Below are 16,565 nucleotides of genomic sequence, written 5' to 3' on the forward strand. Positions count from 1 at the left end.
AAATTATTTTAGCATCTAAGGTTAAGCACTAACATAAATCGATCCATAGCTTAATCAGAAGTAAGAGAATATGCTCCATGTTAATGTTTCTTGGAAGACATTTTCAAATAAACCCACTTCACATAATCAATGAACACGGAATAATAACACAATGCAAATGCGTGCTCTATTAACAGCTATGAGATTTTGTGCAATATATCTCAATTACTAAGATCTGATATATGTTCTACAGGAAAAGAAACTAGGGAGCAAATCTTTGATAGAGATACTACTTTAATGTCTTCAAAAAAGAGAGAGCATAATCACAGTATCCTCATAACCTAAAGTGGTTCTGAACTGCAGCAAAGGGGGTTGAGGTCTTTAACTTTTCCCTAATGTGCTTCTCAGCACATTCTTTACATCCTTATTTCTCAAGCTGTAGATCAGGGGATTCAGCATGGGGATCACTGTGGTATAGAACACAGAGGCCACCTGCTCCTGGGCCATGTTGCTGGAGGGTGGCTTAAAATACATAAAGATGACAGAGCCATAAAAGATCCCAACTGCAGTCAGGTGTGAGCCACAGGTAACAAAGGCTTTGGACCTGCTCTCAGCAGAAGAGATCCGAAGAATATTAGCAATAATAAAAACATAAGAGATGATAATGGTCGAGGTTGATATCAGCACGTTGAATCCACCCACATAGAACAACAGAAGCTCATTGACATGGGTGCTGGAGCAGGAAAGCTTCAGAAGAGGGAATATGTCACAGAAGTAATGGCGGATGACATTGTCCCCGCAGAAGGAAAGCTTAGTCATGGCAATTGTGTGCGTTAAACCAACCCATGTCCCCATGGTATAGACCCCAATCACCAACATACTGCACACCTTTGGGGACATGGTGACACTGTACCGCAGAGGATTGCAGATAGCTACATATCTGTCATATGCCATTGCCGTTAACATAAAAAACTCTCCTATAGCAAAAAGACAAAAGAAAAAGAGCTGGGTCATACATGCAGGATAAGAAATAACATTTTTCTCCCATACAAAGTTTCCCAGGAGTTTTGGGGTGACAACTGAGGAATAAAAGAGGTCTAAGAATGACAAATTACCAAGGAAAAAGTACATGGGAGAGTGGAGCTTGGAGTTGAAAGCAATCAGGAGGATCATGCCCAGGTTCCCCACTACAGTGACCCCATAGATGCCTAGAAACAGGAAGAAGAGAGGCAGCTGGAGTTCTGGCCGGTGTGTTAATCCTTCCAGGACAAACTCAGTCACAATGGAGTGATTGCATCTGGTCATTTCCTTCAGGAGACAGGGAATGTGTGACTAGGAAAAAGAGAAACCACAGAAATTAAGAAAGTGCCATTCATTAGACTGATCATATTAAGTAGTGGGACAGAAGAGAAAAGCATGATCATGCAATTGAAACATATATTGTCTAACAAACAAGAGCTGGCCCTTGGGTGCCCTCAAAGAATCTTAGAATTGGAAGCACTAGGCACCTAACAATTACAACTGGGATATCTTAAAGCATAGGCATATCATTGGTCTTGTTATCAAAGATATTTTTTAAAAAGTATTTCTGTGGCTTCATAGAACCATTTTATGTTTAGTTCCTGTTCAGCAAGAACATTTCCTCCAGCAACAAGAGGCCAAGGAGTTAACATATACAAGAAAAGGATGACATCCAGGGAATTTCAGGCCATGATTAACTCTAACTATAGATGGTCTTCAACTTCATAATGTGTTGCTGGATTCCTGGGAGTAGCTGGTTCTCTCTTTTGCTCTTCAGAAAAACTCTTTGACTTCATTAAGTCTAAGATTTTCTCTGACGAGGGCACAAGGAGTAAAAGAAAAAAACAGCTTTCCCCTCTGCTCCACTCTGCCAATAGACAGAACACTGAAACCTCGGTTCTTCTTTTCCGTGGCATTGTGAGGATATAGTTAACAAACGGGGTTGAACGCTGTTATTATATGCTAAGAAGGTTACCTAGATAGGCCATATCACAGGGAAAGACTGGAAAAGAAGACTCAGAATCTGTCTATGGCCTGAACATTATCAAAGTTTTTGCCTTTTTGGCTTTTTCTTTTTTTTTGTAATGTGAGATAGTCTCATACTGCCAAATGGCCCAAGAAGCCCCATAATTCTATTTTGGTCTAGTTTGATTCTTAGTGCTAACATTGCAAGAAAGAAAGAAAGAGAGAAAGAAACAGACACAGAGACAGGAAAAGAGATAGAGACAGAGAGACGAGATAGAGACTGAGAAAGAAACCAAAGGGTGGCATTTGGGAAAGAAGAAGAAATAAAGCCTTGTCTCACCATCTCCAAAGTTGTCTTTCTGCTCCAGCTGTGTCATGCAGTCACTGTGTCTCTTCAGGGAAAGCCCTTCCACTGTGCTTTAAGCTAAAATGAACGAATCTGGACAATCTGTAAGATCTGTTAGAGCACTAAGGTTTAGAGACAATGGATGAATGATTATCTCTTCCCCTTCCATTCTTTTATTCTGTGCCTCCCTTTCTAAGCAAAGGAATACTTGGATGTTTTATTTGCAGGACTTTGGCCTCCAATGAGATGAGTGATCCCAGTATTCTCCAAGTACCCAACATCCAAGAAATATTCTCAGAGGGTCAATTACCCACAGAAGATAAAAAGTAATTATCAAGTTATGTCTGCATCCAAACAAAACACACTCAGAATAAAGGAATTACCAATGTACATGATTTGTACTTGCAAGGAGGAAACATTGGACCGAACATGGTAATGATTTATGTTTGATAGACTGTAAAATGATCAAATGGACAAGCAGAATTTTTATGAGTCAGTTCTCTGTCTATTCAATATAGAGTCCCAGCTTCTGCTCTGTGTTCCTTGAATCATGGCACATTCACAACTTCTCTTAGAATTCTAGCTCTTTTTTCCCCTTTGTTTATATTTTATTCTCTGAATCACCTTGAGATAGAGATATTACAAAGTTGTTCATGATTAGGTTTTAATCATACAATTTTCCAACACCGATCCATTAACCGGTATAATTTCACACCACCAATGTTCTTTTTACAACCACTAAGACAAATTAAGATAAATTCTACTTGGATAATGAGTAATAATGAGTAATGTTCCTAATGAGAACAATTATATATATATAAATAACATATATCCTCTCTCCAGTGTATACTTTTATAGGAGTTGAATTTTATTTAATTTTATTCATACGTTTATTGTGGGGTTGGAGCGATAGCACAAATTAGGGTATTCGCCTTTCACGTGGCTGACCCGTGTTTTATTCCTTTGCCCCTCTCTGAGAGCCCAGCAAGCTACTGAGAGTATCGCGCCCGCACAGCAGAGTCTGGCAAGCTACCAGTGGCATATTGGATATGCCAAAAACAGTAGCAATAAGTCTCATAATGAGACACGTTACTGGTGCCCGCTTGAACAAATTGATGAGCAATGGGATGGCAGTCTATACTTTTATTGTATTAGGAATTTATCTTTCAAATTTATATGTAACTTCTGTAGCTCTATAGTACATTATGGGATAAAATTAGATGCTTTCCTGATAGATCAAGAATGAGATATTAGGAAGTTTAGCCTCTCCAATTCCTTTACCATTATAGTGGTGCTACAGGAAGTTGACATGTGGCTCAGGGTAGAGGATATGTCCCACATGTATGAGGCCCAGAGATGGATCCTTGGTGCCACATGGAAACACAGGTGGGAATTTTAAAAATAAAGAAAAGGATTGAAATTGAGAGGATAGTATCATTTTCTGATCCAAAATGACATGACTGTTTACATAGGAAATTTAAAATCCTTCTGGAACTAAGTTGTCACAGAAATCCTGCAAGATACAATTTTTAGTATACAAAAGTCAATTTATCTCACATTAAAGACTGAGTAAGTGGAAGTTGAACACACAATGCTGTAACCTTAGGCCAACAAACAAAGGAAATTCTTAACTATATAACTGATTTAAAGGTATATGGTCTACATACTGAGTTATAGAATATGACAGAAAAACGCAAAAGAAGTCTATGACAATGTAGAAGCAATCCACGAACATGAGGAGGGAGAGCCAAGGTTGTTCAGGTGGCATTTCTCATGGATGAGTTTTCTATAGATAGATGTCAATACACTTATGGATCCAGTGTGTCCAGAAAAATTTCAACAAGTGCTTTTTTGGATATTTACAAAATATGTAGGAAGTTCTGGGTAAAAGAACATGCAACCACCGAATTCTTGAAATAAAGGAGCAAAGTCAAAAATCTGGTATCCGACCACTTATAGGTCGCTTACACTAGAGCAGTCAGGATGGTCTCTTCTCAGACCATCTGCCTCTGCTGGCATCACGGCTCCTATTCCAGAACAGGGGGTAGAGTATCCCCCGCATTGGGTAAGTCCCAACTGCCTCCAGACTCGACCTGCACCTTGTTCAGGGCCCACACCAGAGCTCATGTGGCCATACAGCAGATTTATTCAACAAAGGACACATTGCTCACAATTATTCTTCCTGCCATTTGGTGAAGATGGGTCAACAATTAAGACTTCACTCTAATTCCACAGCATCTTCCAAAAACGGTGGCTTACAAAGTCTCATCACTATCCCCCAACACAGCAAGAATACTAGAAAAAAAAACACAGAAAAAACACACAGGTAGGAGCACTCCAAATTTAATGCCTGAAGACAGTATCAACAAAGACATGAACACCAGCTACTTCAGTAAATTCTCACGTAATGTCTTTAGTGACACCATGATGAGTGTATGAATGAGTTCAAAGAAATGATAACACAGGTAGTTAGCAGAGCATAAAGCACAAGAGTACAAATTTTTAAAAGAGTAGTACAATTAGAAAGGACATGGTAGAATATGTATATATATGTATGTATAACTGTCATCCTGTTGTTCATCGATTTCATATGCCTCAGAGACCTGAGCCTTACTCAAACAGGATGTGAACACTATTCGGGTTTCCCAAAGAGGAATCAAAAGAGCTATGCTGGGAATATCATGTCTCACTCAAGTGAGAGAAGGAATCCGGAGTTCTGACCTCCATCAACGGTCAAAAATCAGGGACGCTGTCTCGTTTGCCAAGGAAGGCAACAATCATCAGATGGCCCGGATATGTAATGCGATTCAGAAACGACCGCTGGACTAGAGCTGTTACTGACTGGATTCCACGGGATGTCAGAAGATCTCGTGGCCACCCACCAACTAGATGGTCAGATTTCTTCGTCTAATCCTTGAATGAAAGATTTGAGGCTCTTCCTGTTTCTGGAGCAAGCAGATATCATTGGGCTGCACTAGCTCACGACAGGGACAAATGGAGATGTTACTGGCACCCGCTCGAGCAAATCGAAGATCAATGGGACTACATGTGACACAAGTAATAACTGTCATTCCTGTTGCTCATCAATTTGCTCGAGCAGGCACCAGTAAAGTCTCCATTGTGAGACTTGTTACTGTTTTTTGCATATCAAATATGCCATGGATAGCTTGCCAGGCTCTGCCTTTGGGGCGAGACACTCTCAGTTGCTTACCGGGCTCTCTGAGAGGGGCAAAAGAATTTAACCTGCATCGGCCGCATGCAAGGCTAATGCCCTACCCACTGTGCTATCTCTCCAGCCCATATGTATATATATATATATATATATACATATATGTGCATAGATACATAGATATATACATATATATATGAACACTGAACAGAAACTATAAACAACAGAGTAAAAAGGGACCAAGAAGCCCCAATATGAGAGGGAGAAAATGTTCAGGAAGCAGAACATGGAAAATAGTCTGAAAATAACTGAGCAGTATATTAGTGAACTACGCGATGAGTATAAAAGAAGATATGAGTAAGAATCATAAGAGTCCCTGAAACTCAGGAAGACAAATGTGATGAAAAAATAATAGTGAAAGAAATCATCCATATGAATTTCCCAGAGGATTATGGGCACCAACATCTAAGAGTTGAAAGGGTTCCAGTGAAAATAGATCCAATTAGGAAAACTACAGGCAACATTATACTCAAAACGACAAAAATCCAGGGATATAGACAGAATATAGAAAGCATCAAGGTAAAAGAGAAACTTATATACAATTGAAAACCCATACACATAGAGCAGACCTATCATATGAGACTCTCTGAGACAGAACAATGTGCAAAAATATAGTGCAAGAATCCAATAAAATGAACACCTCCAGAAGAATACGCTATCAAGCTGGCTTAGCATTCAGATTTGAAAGTATGACTCAGAGCTTCAAAAAAAAATCACATCATGTTAGAAAATTCACAACTTGAGCCCAATTTTGTAAGAAACTTCCCAACAAGAGCTTTGAATGAGGCACTCACAAATGGTGCATAATCTACTAGATAAAGAAAGCTCAAAAACATGTAGTAATCAATCATCACAAATTGACTAAACGTATTTACTTTCTTATAATTCTGTTTGCCATTCCTTTCCATGGGGCAAGTAATAGGAAATAGAGTTGTTATACTTACCAAGACCTCTGGAACCCAACTGCAACCACGCTCAAGGCCACTCTTCACATACACAAACAAACCTCAACCGTGAAATAACCGGCAGTGGAACCCATGTGTGCGGGACCCAGGTTGAGATCTCCAAGCCTGCTCAGATCAGAACTGGGCCTCCTCCACCCAGATCCTCCATTTTCCAATAGCTATGCAGTCACACCCACAAAATGCCCAGGCACCATGTAATCCCATCTTAGCCAAAATCGAGAGACTATAAAACAAAGCTTCCGGAAGCACAGTACCTCTAATTGTCGTTCTCCCTCTCGGAGAACACGGCAAGCTACAAAAATCATCTTTCCCACAAGACAGAGCCAGGCAAGCTCACCGAGGTGTATTCAATATGCCAAAAATAGTAACAATGATGGGTCTCATTCCCCTAACCATGAAAGAGCCTCCAATGTGGCACTGTTGGGAAAGACGAGTAAAGAGAGGCTGCTAAAATCTCAGGGCTAGGATGAATGGAAACGTTACTGGCGCCCAATCAAGCAAATCAATGATCAATGGGATGGCAGTGATTCAGTGATACAGTGATACTGACCAAGGGATCAGGCTGGAAGGTGGGTGGAAAATGGGACAATGGTAAAGGGGTTGGTGTTGGAACTCTATGCCTGGAACAGATCTATTATAAACAACTTTGTAAATAAGAGTGTCTTTTTTTATTTATTTTTTAATTGAGTCACTGTGAGAACAGTTACTGGACTTTTAGGATCGAGTCTCAGTCATACTATGCTCAAACACCCATCTCTTAACCAGTGCACATGTTCCATCACAAAAATCCCCAGCATACCGCCCCTCCAACTTCCCCTCTGCCTTTGTGGCAGATAATTTCCACTTTAGTCTTTCCTTACTTTGATTCCATTCAATTTTCAACAGAAAACTCACTATCGTTATTTGAAGTTTTTCCTCCAATAGTCAGACCTGTCGGAATGGCATCATTAGATTGTATGTTTTCTATTGTTGGTAACAAAGAGCATATGATGTTGCACGTTCACAAAAGCTGCGCCCAGTTTGGAATTCTGGTATTAAGTCCAAGGTATTTCTGCCAACAGCCAATGCATTCCAAGATTGGTGTCTGTGGCGCTGGGGTCATGGCTGTTCAGGAGTGGAGGAGCTGCTCATGGGCGATCGCTCGGGGTCTCATTTGGGCAGGAAACAGGGCCGGTTCTGCCTCCCCCATCCAAAGACTCCCCATGCATTCCATCCCATCACTGAAAACTCCTACCTCTCTGTCCAATTGATTTTGAATGGTAGCAGTCGCCATGCTGTCACAGGGGGGAAAAGGCCAAGGGTCAGAAACCCTTTCCCTCCTGGGACTGCATGGAGCCGTGGCTTAGTTCAGAGCCTAGGAGTATGTCTGCCAGCAGCTGCTGCATTCTGAGATTGGTTTCTGTGCCTCTGGACGCTCAGGGGTTGCAGAGCCATTCTTGAGCATATTTTTTGTATATCATGAATGGTTACGCAGCCACTTTTGGAGATGTCCCAGTCACGCATACTGGAGCCCTGTTAGTAGAAGCTCAGTGTCGTCAGGGCTCCATCTGGAGAAGGCATGCTGGCTGTACCTTCTCTGAATGGCACCCCAGTGTTGTTGGACCGGTGTGGGTTCCGGAGCATTCTCCGGCTTGCAATGCTTGCCTGCCCGGCAGGGATTTCTCACTCTTGGCTGCTGTGGCAAGATGGCGCCAAGGGTGGGTCATGGGCATGATATCCTGTGGCAGGGGCAATTGGAAACTGGGCCACAGTGTCTTAAGAAAAATATTTACAGAGACAGTCTAGTCTTAAAAAATAATATATGACCAGAGTATAATAGAGGCATAAAATTAATCCATAAAACACTACATGATTATAAAAGAGTAGAGATTATTCAATGGAAAAGAGACAGTTTTTTCAACCAAGTTTTCTAGAATACTGAAAACCCACGTGCAGAAATGAACTGAGTCACAGACTCCACATCTTCATAAAAATTAATTCAGAGACCAGAATTACAACAAGTAAGCATTTTCTTTGCACACAGCCGACGGAGCTTTGATGCCACCCTGCATGTGATCCTCTGAGCTCTGCCAGGAGTCATCCCTGAGCAGAGTGACAAGTTGAGCATGTGCCCCTGAGCATAGAATCACCAGGGATTGTCCAATAGACAAACAAAAATTCCTATCCACCATATCAATGTAAGTGAAAATACAAAAACAAAGGACAGATGCTTGGATGGCCTAAGACAAGAGTCAGAAAACACTGCAGTTGAGATGAGTTCTAGGATGCTGCAACCACCAAGATATGAGATAAATATAAAGACATAAGACTTTTTTCCATGGAAATCTTCTGCTCTTCCCTGAGAAAGACAATATCAAGTAAGCAAAACTATAACTGCAGTGTGGGAGGAAATCTTTACCATACAACTTCTGAGAAAGTACAGGGGTCTAATATACACAATAAAGACAGGGCAATGGAATACTATGCAGCTGTTAGGAGAGATGAAGTCATGAAATTTGCTTATAAATGGATAGACATGGAGAGTAACATGCTAAGTGAAATGAGTCAGAAAGAGAGGGACAGACATAGAAGGAGTGCACTCATCTGTGAAGTATATAATAGCATCACATGATATTGACACCCAAAGACAGTAGAAAAAACAACCAGGAGGATTGCCCCATAGATGGAAGCCGGCTTCATGAGCAGAGGGGAGAAGGCAGATGGAATGAAAAAGGGATTTTTAAGAAAATGATGGCTGGAGGAATCAGTCTTGATGGGAGATGTGTACTGAAAGTATATAATGGACCACACTTCCTCCATCCTCTGAGAAGCCCACGTTCTCTCTTAAGTGCATTACTCCTACTGTTTTTTCTTTTCGACTTATCCCTTCCTCCTTCCCTAAGAAACATATAAATAAAAACCTGTTGCTTCAAAAAAAAAAAAGAAAGTAGATTATGGACCAAACATTAAGATCTCTCAGTGTCTGTGTTGCAAGGCTTAGTGCCCAAAAGCTGAGATAGAGTATGGATAATATTGTCTGCCATGGAGGCAGCGGAGGCTGGGAAAGGGGGTTATACCAGGGATATTGGTGGTGGGGAATGTGCACTGGTGGAGGGATGGGTGTTTGATCATTGTGTGATTATAACCCAAATTTGAGAGCTTGTAACTATCTCACAATGATTCAATTAAAAAAAAAAAAGATGACTACCGTTACAGACATCTCATCAAACATGTGTGGTGCATTCACTGCATGAGCCCAGAGTCCAGAGTGGTGAGCACAAACACCTGCCTGTATTGTGCCCCTTCGGGCAGATTCTGGATTCAGTGCCTGTCCTGTGCCCTGTGCCTTAGTCTATTGCACTGTAGCACTGTCATCCCATTGTTCATGAATTTGCTTGAGTGAAAAACAGTAATGTCTCCATTGTGAGACTTGTTACTGTTTTTGGCATAATCAATACTCCATGGGTAGCTTGCTAGACTCAGCCAAGCAGGCAGGATACCCTCGGTAGCTTACTGCAGTCTCCAGAAGGGATAGAGGAATTGAATCCAGGTCGACCATGTGCAAGGCAAACACCCTACCAGCTGTGCTGTGGCTGGCTGGAGTAATAGCACAGCGGGTGCCTATCCATTAAATGCTACCTCTTAGGGTCATTTAACTTTTTAACTTATGTTGGTTACAAAAACATTTAAAAAGAAAAAAATTGAATGAAGAACTATGAAAGTCATCTCACCAATCATATGGATACATGCGCGCGCACACACACACAAATGATCATACATATAGACAGTCAAATAAACACACAAATACACAAGTGTGGATAGACATGATTTCATTGAAGCAAAGTGACTCAGGTTTATATGGAAAAACTTGCTAAACTTCAGATGAGAGTTTCTAGTGGGGTACAGAGGAGGTCAGCTGGACCCACTATCAACTCTCTGCTGAGTAGATGAGAGACCTGCTGAGACCTACTGTCTCCTGAGAGAGAAGAGATGCTCTTAGGTCTGTCCATTTCTTCTGTGTAGCTTGTTTGCTTTCCTGTTTATCTGAAGAGTTTTAGTTTATTACCAAACTTTCAAAACAGACTCCAAACTGAATACAATCCTCCAGATTAATTCCGGTTGACATAAAACAGAGAATTTTCCTCCCCACAATTTTCAACTTTTTAAAATTTGTTGCAACTACACTGGTTTATGATAAAAGAATCCTAATGTTCTCACCCTGCCACCAAAAGTTATAATAATGTGAGGTAAAGAATGTGTTAAAGTAATAATGGTAAATATTTAACAATCTACATATCAAATCATTGCATTCAGTCATGTCATATATCAACTATATCCTGATAAAGCTAGTATATACATTGAATAACTTGACTTCATAAAAAATTCCATACCTCCTAAAAAATAGAGACAATTTTTTCTTTTTTAAAAATTTTTTAAAGGAATCACCGTGAGGTACAGTTACAGACTTGCAAACTATCGTGCTTATGTTTCAGTCAGGCAATGATCAAGTACCCATCCTTCAACCAGTGCCCATTCTTCACCACCAGTGAATCCCAGTATCTCTCCCACCACCCAACCCTATCCCACCCCAACCACCCCATCTCTGCCGTAGGGCATTCCCTTTTGCTCTCTCTCTCTCGCTCTCTCTCTCTCTCTCCTTTTAGGTGTTGTGTTTGCAACATAGGTATTGAGTGGCCACCATGTTAGGTCTATAGTCTACTTTCAGCTCCCATCTATATTAGGAAAAAAATTTTAAGTGATTTACTGCCATGTGAAAAATACTTTCACATCAGGTATTCTGAATCATTGGCATGCTATTTGGAAAATATATACCCAGAATGTAGAAATAATTTTTGAAATTGATCAATCAAACAAAAAATAAAGTAACCAGAGCAACAGTACAACAGAGAGGGAACTTGCCTTGCTTGTGGTAGACCTGGTTTTGAAATCTGGCATCCCATATGGTCCCCTGTGCACCATCAGGAGGAATTCACAAGTGCAGAGCCAGGGCTAATCCCTGAGTGCTGGGAGGTGTGGCCAAAAAGAGAAAAAAATTCTAAAAATTGATCCGAAATAAAGTCTGAGAACTTTAGTTGAAAAGATCCTTCATTAAAGATACCCATATGACAACTAGACTCAGGCAGAAAGGGTTCTCAAGAATATTGATTTTATTATTTGTTCCATATAAAATTCATACATATATAATTTAGTTGATTATGTTTTTAAAATCACATTAACTCACTAAAATACAAAAGCACAGACTTAAAATTTTGGTGGTGTGTGTGTAGTTTGCTATCAGAAAACTAAAGATGCATGTAGTTTCACTCTTAAAATATACAGTGTGTTGATCATAAGAAAATGATGGCTGCAGGGATCAGTCTGGCTAGGAGTTGTGTGCCAATAGTAGAAAACGGACCAAACATAAGGACCTCTCAGTGTCTGTGTTTCAAGCCATACTGCCCAAAAGTAGAGAGAGTTGGGGAACATTGTCTGCCATAGAGGCAGGGGGAGGGTGGGAAAGTCTGGGCATACCGGGGATATGGGTGGTGGGGAATGTGCACTGGTGGAGGGATTGGTGTTTGATCACTGTGTGATTGCAATTCAAACATTAAAGCTCTTAACTATCTCACAGTGATTCAATATAATTGAAAATACATAAATAGAGAGTGTGAAATATAATTTCTATGATTTTTTAAAATGAAAAAGCATTCATAACAAAAGTTTCTAAAGCAATGCAGAAATGTCAATCTCTTAAATGGTAGGCGAAAGTAAAATCGGGTGGCCACATAATTTTAGTCTGAAGGAATCTAAATTTATACTTCCAATAGGATTCAGAAATTTCGTTCTCATATACTGACTCCTGTGAATATAAGAAAGGAAATAAAAGCAAAAAGGCACAAAACCACAAAAGGAAGGTGGAGCGATAAGATAGCAGGTTGGCTGCTTGCCTTGCATACTGCCAACCTAGGTTGGTTAACAGAATCTCATATGGTCTCCCTAAAAACCTTCAGGAGTAATTCTGATTGAAGAGCCAAAAGTTACTCTTGAACACTGACAAGTGTAATCCAAAAACTAAAAAAAAAAAAAAAAATACCCCTACACGAAAAAAACTTCCACACAGACATTCATACTGTATTTTACATTGCCCCATACTAGAGATAATCCAATGTCCATCACAGCATAAATGAACATATTATGGCTTATTCGTATGTGTACTCAGGAAAAAAAGAATGGCCTACTGATACATGACATGCATGAAAATCAAAATGATTCAATGGGGGAAAATAAACCCACAAAACTAACACATTGTGTATAGTTGAATTAGCAGGAATTCACAGAAGTGAAAGCGATAGCCAGTGACAGGAAACAGGGATATAGTCAGTTGAGATATTGCAAGCAAATGAGGAAAAGTATAGGGTTTCCAGAAAGGCTCACTCAGTTGAATATAGTAGATATTTCCTGATTGTGGGTGGGTGAAAGAATGAAAATACAGATGAGAAACACCATTGGTGAAAACTGTATCTTGACATACGTTTATTTAATAGAAGTCCAAATATTCCTCTTACACATAAACTATTTGCCTAGATATTTAAGATTGTTGGGGCTGGAGCAATAGCACAGCAGGTAGGGCATTAGCCCTGTACACAGCCTACCCGAGTTCGATTTCCAGCATCCCATATAGTCCCCTAGCACCGCCAGGAGTAATTCCTGGGTGGAGAGCCAGGAGTTATACCTGTGTTGGGTGTGACCCAAAAAGAAAAGAAAAAAAAGATTGTCTTACTCATGTAAAGTTGTAACATAACTGTGTGATTTCCAAGAGAGCTGTTAAAAGTTTGCTTCCCTTATTCTTACTGGTTGGTAATGTTGCTGCAGTTGAAATTTTGTGCCAAGCCAGTGGAACTACATGTATGATTGTCTCTATGTGCTTGAGGGGACATGCAGGATATGAAGCAGAATGAGGATATTTTTTTAGTACAAAGTATGTGGTTAAGCCCAAAACATCACTTTCAGAGAGAACTTTAGAAACCCTGAAGAAGTGCCTCTAATAGGCAGAGTCAATTCATCTGATCATTCCTAAGCAAACCGGAAAGCAATGTCTACCAATATCTCTGTCTGTCGAATCACTTTTCTTCACAATGGAGATGTGAAAAACTGCACCTCCAAGAAGTGCTAAAGCTGTGAAGACATTTATCTCTGTAGAGTAGAGTGCCTCTCCATGATCTAAAAGATTATTTTATGTATCCAGGCACACCAGAGTTACAACGAAGGATCGAAAAGAAGGAATCCATAAGCCGAACATGAAATTCACTCCCTGTCCATAAGTAGTAAAGGAGTGTCTTTGAGACCAGAATAACATGGAGATAAACTAAGAAATATGCTCACTGTCTTTTGTGCAAACAGAGGAAGTCAAAAGGACACCAGAACCAAGAGCAGTGTCTCCAAGGCTGAGGACGGAGGCTTTGCATTTGGGAGCACAGGTGCCAGGCATGGCACCCCATGCAGGTATGCCCTCCTCAGAGTGAACGTCAGGGGACGAACTGAGGGAAAAGTATTGCAGGCACAGTCAGAGGTGGAGAAAGAACATAGAGTCTACCACATCCCTACCAGGGTGCCTGAAGAACTGGTTTCTGGGAAATCGCATTATAGAGAAACAGAAGGGAAAAGTGACTAGAGAGGTATTCTGGGGCTGTCCTTAGGAACATGGTAATGTTTACAGTAACTTGAAGTGTGTAAAGAAAAATTATCATTTACAAAACTAATCTCTGAAAACGCAGAACCCTCTATTACGTCAAGCTTTGCAGGAAAAGGGATTCATTTTTCTCAAAATGTGTTAATGGTTTACCTTGGCTACATTAAGATATTTTTTAATCTGTGGTTTTTTCACACTCTAGATAGAAGGTGTATTTCACAAAAAATGTAATGCAGGGAAAATGTAAGGCCTGGAAAAGGACCATCAACTAACCAAGAGACAACAATTTTAGCATCAAAAGTTTAGGACTGACATAATTTGATCCATAGCTTCCTCAAAGGGAATAGAATGTAGTCCATGCTAATTTTTCTTGGAAGTCATTTTCAAATAAACCCACTTCACATAATCAATGAACACAGAATATTAACACAATACAAATGCTTGCTCGACTAACAGCTTTTGTGCAATCTAGCTCAATTACTAAGATCTGATATAAAATTTACAGGGAACAAACCTAGAGAGCAAATCTTTGAAAGAGATTCTAGTTTTATGTATAAAAAAGAGACAGAGCATAATCACAGTATCCCCATAACCTAAGTGATTCTGAACTGCAGCAAAGGGGGGGTGAGGTCTTTACCTTTTCCCTAAGGTGTTTTTCAGTACATTCTTTACATCCTTATTTCTCAAGCTGTAGATCAGGGGATTCAGCATGGGGATCACTGTGGTATAGAACACAGAGGCCACCTGCTCCTGGGCCATGTTGCTGGAGGGTGGCTTAAAATACATAAAGATGATAGAGCCATAAAAGACTCCAACTGCAGTCAGGTGGGACCCACAGGTACCAAAGGCTTTGGACCGGCCCTCAGCGGAAGAGATCCGAAGAATGTTAGCAATAATAAAAACATAAGAGATGATATTGGTCGAGGTTGATATCAGCACGTTGAATCCACCCACATAGAACACCAGAAGCTCATTGACATGGGTGCTGGAGCAGGAAAGCTTCAGAAGAGGGAATATGTCACAGAAGTAATGGTGGATGACATTGTCCCCACAGAAAGAAACCTTAGTCATGGCAATTGTGTGCGTTAAAGCAACCCATGTCCCCATGGTATAGACCCCAATCACCAACATATTGCACACCTTTGGGGACATGGTGACACTGTACCGCAGAGGATTGCAGATAGCTACATATCTGTCATATGCCATTGCCGTTAACATAAAACATTCTCCTACAGCAAAAAGACAAAAGAAAAAGAGCTGGGTCATACATCCAGGATAAGAAATAACATTTTTCTCCAATACAAAGTTTCCCAGGAGTTTGGGGGTAACAACTGAGGAATAAAAGAGGTCTAAGAATGACAAATTACCAAGGAAAAAGTACATGGGAGAGTGGAGCTTGGAGTTGAAAGCGATCAGGAGGATCATGCCCAGGTTCCCCACTACAGTGACCCCATAGATGCCTAGAAACAGGAAGAAGAGAGGCAGCTGGAGTTCTGGCCGGTGTGTTAATCCTTCCAGGACAAACTCAGTCACAGTGGAGTGATTGCACCTGATCATTTCCTTCAGGAGACAGGGGATGTGTGACTAGGAAAAAGAGAAACCACAGAAATTAAGAAAGTGCCGTTCATTAGAATGATGATATTAAGTAGTGGGACAGAAGAGAAAAGCATGATCATGCAACTGAAACATATATTGTCTAACAAACAAGAGCTGGCCCTTGGGTGCCCTCAAAGAATCCTAGAATTGGAAGCACTAGGCACCTAACAATTACAACTGGGATATCTTAAAGCATTGGCATATCATTGGTCTTGTTATCAAGATATATTTTTTAAAAAGTATTTCTGTGGCTTCACAGAACCATTTTATGTTTAGTTCCTGTTCAGCAAGGACATTTCCTCCAGCAACAAGAGACCAAGCAGTTAACATATACAAGAAATGGATGACATCCGGGGAATTTCAGGCCATGACTAACTCTAACTATAGATGGTCTTCAAATTCATAATGTGTTGCTGGATTCCTGGGAGTATCTGGTTCTCTCTTTTGCTCTCCAGAAAAACTCTTTGACTTCATTAAGTGTAAGATTTTCTCTGACGAGGGCACAAGGAGTAAAAAAAAAAAAAGCTTTCCCCTCTGCTCCACTCTGCCAATAGACAGGAAACTGAAACCTCAGTTCTTCTTTTCCGTGGCATTGTGAGGATCTAGTTAACCAACGAGGTTGAATGCTGTTATTATATGCTAAGAAGGTTACCTAGATAGGCAATATCACAGGGAAGGACTGGAAAAGAAGACTCAGAATCTATGGCCTGAACATTTTCAAAGTTTATGGCTTTTTGGCTTTTTCTTTTTTTTGTAATGTGAGATAGTCTCATACTGCCAAATGGCCCAAGAAGC

General features: G+C 40.4%; 2 protein-coding genes across 2 annotated transcripts; both read right to left on the reverse strand.

Moving 5' to 3' along the window:
- Nucleotides 1-360: 360 nt before the first annotated feature.
- Nucleotides 361-1,284, reverse strand: LOC101545838 (olfactory receptor 8D1-like). Its single transcript, XM_004605134.2, has one exon. The coding sequence runs from the start codon at nucleotides 1,282-1,284 to the stop codon at nucleotides 361-363; it is 924 nt and encodes a 307-aa protein (XP_004605191.2).
- Nucleotides 1,285-14,807: 13,523 nt separating this feature from the next.
- LOC129403600 (olfactory receptor 151-like) lies at nucleotides 14,808-15,734 on the reverse strand. Its single transcript, XM_055132895.1, has one exon. It carries the CDS (start codon nucleotides 15,729-15,731, stop codon nucleotides 14,808-14,810), a length of 924 nt encoding a protein of 307 aa, XP_054988870.1. The 5' UTR covers nucleotides 15,732-15,734.
- Between the last annotated feature and the right edge of the window lie 831 nt (nucleotides 15,735-16,565).

This window comes from Sorex araneus, chromosome 3, assembly GCF_027595985.1.
Source record: "Sorex araneus isolate mSorAra2 chromosome 3, mSorAra2.pri, whole genome shotgun sequence".
In the NCBI taxonomy this organism is placed as follows: domain Eukaryota; kingdom Metazoa; phylum Chordata; class Mammalia; order Eulipotyphla; family Soricidae; genus Sorex; species Sorex araneus.

Bases quoted from the DNA above. Each gene is read 5' to 3' on its own strand.
- LOC101545838 (XM_004605134.2), bottom strand. From the start codon at position 1,284: ATGACCAGATGCAATCACTCCATTGTGACTGAGTTTGTCCTGGAAGGA.
- LOC129403600 (XM_055132895.1), bottom strand. From the start codon at position 15,731: ATGATCAGGTGCAATCACTCCACTGTGACTGAGTTTGTCCTGGAAGGA.